The sequence below is a fragment of the Epinephelus moara genome, chromosome 17 (assembly GCF_006386435.1).
Source record: "Epinephelus moara isolate mb chromosome 17, YSFRI_EMoa_1.0, whole genome shotgun sequence".
NCBI classification, from domain to species: domain Eukaryota; kingdom Metazoa; phylum Chordata; class Actinopteri; order Perciformes; family Serranidae; genus Epinephelus; species Epinephelus moara.
The window spans coordinates 32,270,102-32,273,977 of NC_065522.1; the positions used below are offsets into that span (position 1 = coordinate 32,270,102).

At 41.8% G+C, this 3,876-nt stretch overlaps 1 protein-coding gene across 3 annotated transcripts in view; it reads left to right on the forward strand.

Moving 5' to 3' along the window:
* LOC126404335 (low affinity immunoglobulin gamma Fc region receptor II-like) overlaps positions 1–3,876 on the forward strand; it is a 52,451-nt gene that overhangs the window by 46,847 nt on the left and 1,728 nt on the right. For all 3 annotated transcript variants that reach the window (XM_050067512.1, XM_050067513.1, XM_050067511.1), the window contains 2 exons: positions 564–662; positions 2,790–2,879. In XM_050067512.1, coding sequence (XP_049923469.1) covers positions 564–662; positions 2,790–2,879 — 189 coding nt within the window. The remainder of the gene's footprint in view (positions 1–563; positions 663–2,789; positions 2,880–3,876) is intronic.

A 3,876-nucleotide genomic window follows, 5' to 3' on the forward strand; every position in this document is an offset into this window, starting at 1 on the left:
TTCTCAGAGCGCAGTGTTCTGGTGGGATAATATGGCACTATGAGCTCACTAAGATATGATGGAGCTTGACCATTTAGAGCTTTATAAGTTAACAGTAGGATTTTAAATTCAATTCTGGATTTTACAGGGAGCCAGTGCAGAGAAGCTAAAACAGGAGAAATATGATCTTGTTTTCCTGACATGTTTGTTCTGCGGTCAACATGTTGACATATCTTTAGAGAAGCTCACAGCTCTGTTGTTAAGTCCTCGTCTCATAGTTCGGGTCTGTTTTCAGCCTTCACGGCAGCAGAAGTGTTAAAAAGAAAAAAAAACTGTCAAAATGTTAATTGCACTTTTACACGTCTGTCTGTAAAATATGTCCTGATATTTGCTGCTTTAATTGATCAGTTCCTTCCTTTTCTAGTTCTATATGAAATACATTATTATTATTGACTGTAGCAGGAGCTGAAATACCCTGAATTCTTTGTGTCTAATGGTGACTACAGCAGCAGCAGTGCTTATATTAACTGTTCTGGTATCAGTTGCAGAACCTGCAGTAATGTAATCTGTATTTTATTTCCCAGAGAGCGATCCAGCTGCCGTCTACTCAGCAGTGAGAGGAACAGCTGACGTCAGCTACGGACCAATAGTCTTCAAAGACATCAAATCAAACAGGAAGAGAGGTACAGCTGTTTGTCTTTGTCTCCGTCATGGACCAACTGTAGAACACAGAAGAGTTCAGCTGGTCACTGCAGTTTATATCAAACCAACAGGAGGACATGATGCATCTGTTTGGGACTATTTTCAGTGGTGGACTGATACACATCTGGTGCTCTAGTGGCAGTGACATGTATCTGGGGTTGGGTCAAAATTAACCACAGTGACTTAACATGTACAAAATATTCTGGTTTTCACCCTTATTTAAAAAACTATATTCCTACTAAGCTGCTGACATGGCTCGTGAAAATAATTATTCCACTAATATTCCTGTGGTGGGAACAAGTGGCTCAAAGTATTCAAATCAGAAATAATTAATGGTCATTAAACACTTATTAATTATATTCAATAATATGATTTAATTTGAATTAAATCACCTCGTGGGACAAAATATCAGCTGATTAACAATTCAGCCTCATAAAATATTAATATTTGAAATAACTAATAAAAATAAGATGTTAATACTCAAGAACTGGTCACTCTTTGTCTGTACCGAGTTAGCAGTTGGGTGCTAACTGGGCTTTGTTCTCCTGTGCCGGAAAGTTAGCTTGCAGACTTCATGCCTGGAGCACTAACTCGTCTGGTCTCTTCAACCTGTGAGAAGAGTTTTTGCATCTACTGCGAGAGGCCACATGTAGGTCAGAAAGTCCTCTCTGCTGTGAGCGTACAGAGAGGTGAGAAAAGCGGGGGCGAGGCGTAGCGGGTCCTTTAGCACCCAACACCCATGACATCACAGGGTCACATGCTACAGTGACCAATGGTGATCGAATGGGCAAGTTTCCACATGAAGGTGTGAAAAAGCAGGGGCCAAGAGAATTTAGCAGCCCTTTATCTGAATATCTGACACCCTCAGCAGCCATTTTAGGCGGGCTGAACTTACAGGACATGCAGGACATATCTTACATGTCCAGTTTAGGGTAGCACCGATCAACAAGTCACCTATGTCGTCCAGTGGTCTCAACACCATGTACATGCAGCTGTGTATACTTCCATTGACATGTCCTAGCATGTCGTTCTTCATGTTAAAATATGGAAAAGTAGCTGGAGCCACTTGTGCTGTTTAGCTTCTTTATTTGTCAGAGGCTTCCACCTGTCACAGACTTGTTGGACCGTGTGAACACAGCCTCCCTTGTTCTTCTCTTCAACCATCCTTGAACATTCTCTGAAGGAAGGAATCTGTCCTCAGTAGAATTTGAAGGATCCTTGACACTGGAACAGTCCTTCAGTGGGATTCAGTGATGTGGTCTCTTTGGTATTCGGCCATTTAAGGATCCTTTCTTGACTTTGAGAAGCACTGTGTGTGTGTGTGTGTGTGTGTGTGTTCATGGTAATAAAGAAACATGTTACTGAGTGCAACAGTGTGACTCACTGATGTGCTTTTAACGACAGTGGAGCTCTGTGGTACAGACGAAGAAGACATATCCGGCTGTAGGTACATTCACTATTGGTTTGAGTCTGAACATCAGATTTTTCTTTTTTTGACAAGAAGAGACATGAAATAACTCCAGACTAAAACAAAGTTTAAGAATAAAACAAAGAACAGGAATGCATATCCTAACTCAAAGTAAGATTTGAGGCATCTATAAAAGAGGAGACAGACTCAGAGGACCAAAGTTTCCTACACCTCAAACTGACTTTTTTTTTCACTGTGCATGTTAAACCACAGCAGCTACTTCCTCCTGTTGATTCCAGTGAACTGTGGCGTGACACTGGTCAGGTTTCTCACTAGTCTCCTCTGCTGTAGCTGACAGTGACGCCTTTTGCACCCTGTGGTTTAATGTACCATTTTCTTTTAATCGCAGCGAGCAGCTTTGTGGTCGTCCAGTTTCCTGTTTCTGATAAATACCCTCCAGTTACATTTGGTCTCTCATTCTTCACAGCAGCACCAAAAACCTGCAGCCATTTTAGAGTCCGTAACAATCTGATTATAATGCAACATGACCAATAATCACACAGCAGTAGTGTTAATCGTCTTTATATTGCTATCAGTAGCTGGTGCTAACACTAGCAGTCCTAAGCTAACAGTAACAGTATCAGGTGCACTACCTGCAGTAATGTACGTTAATATAAGTTGCATGTATTTTATTTTTCAGAGAGGGAACCAGCTGCAGTTTACTCAGCAGTGAGAAGAAAAGAAGACGTCAGTTATGGACAAATAGAGATCAGTCCGAACAGGAGGAGAGGTACAGCTGCTCTTTATTACTGAACTCTACCACAGAGCCAGGCTAGCTGTTTCCCCCTGCTTCCAGTCTTTGTGCTAAGCTAAGCTAACCACGTCCTGACTCCAGCTCTGAACTGAACACACAAACAGAGAGAGACTGATATCAATCTCCTCTTCTCACTCTCAGAAAGAAAGAAGAGTATTTACCAAAGTGTTGAACTGTTCCTTTAAAGAAATCTGTATAACAGGGATGTAAAGTCAGAAAGTCTGTGGGTCTGATTTAAAATATGTAATGTAAATAATCTGGACGCAAAGGCACGAGGGGCAAAGGGGTTGTTTTTAGTCCCTTAACTAATCTGTGTTTTGGGCTTAACATCAATTCAATCAGAGTGTCATCTCCCATTCCCTTTAAAAGCCAGATGACTCTGCACCTGCTGCACTGCTGTTTACATGACGGATCCAGCAAAGTGGAGCACAGAGCAGTTTTCTGCTGATAGTAATGCAGCAAGAGCAGAGCAGTGATGTCACTGCAGCAAATATCAAAACTAAAAATATAGTTGTAAACTTGGCAGAACTAAACTTTAAGCTTCTAAAATAATCAAAGTTACGCTGCTCCTCATGTGTAAATGTGCACAGCGTCTCTCTTAACGTGGAGTCAGACAGCAGCTCTGCTCTGCTCTCTGCTACGTTCACATTTTACAGAGAATATCATTTATATTTTCCTCATTAATGATTATTTCACCCACCTACAACCCATCTGCTCGTCCATGTGTGCATAGTCTCTATATACAGAGTCTGTAGGCAAACCCCGGAGATCTTGCCTCCGGAAGAAGAGCGGAAGAGCCCGGGTTTCCGGCTGTAGGCTGTTTGTAGTCCGCGTGATATTGACCAATCACGTTTGAGCCGGCTGCAGTTGTTGTCAGGTTAAACGGTCTGTGCGGTGAACTAATGAGGCGTCACTGCAAACTCTGAATCCATCACAATGGTTCAGCATATTTACTTATATATAAACGGAAGTC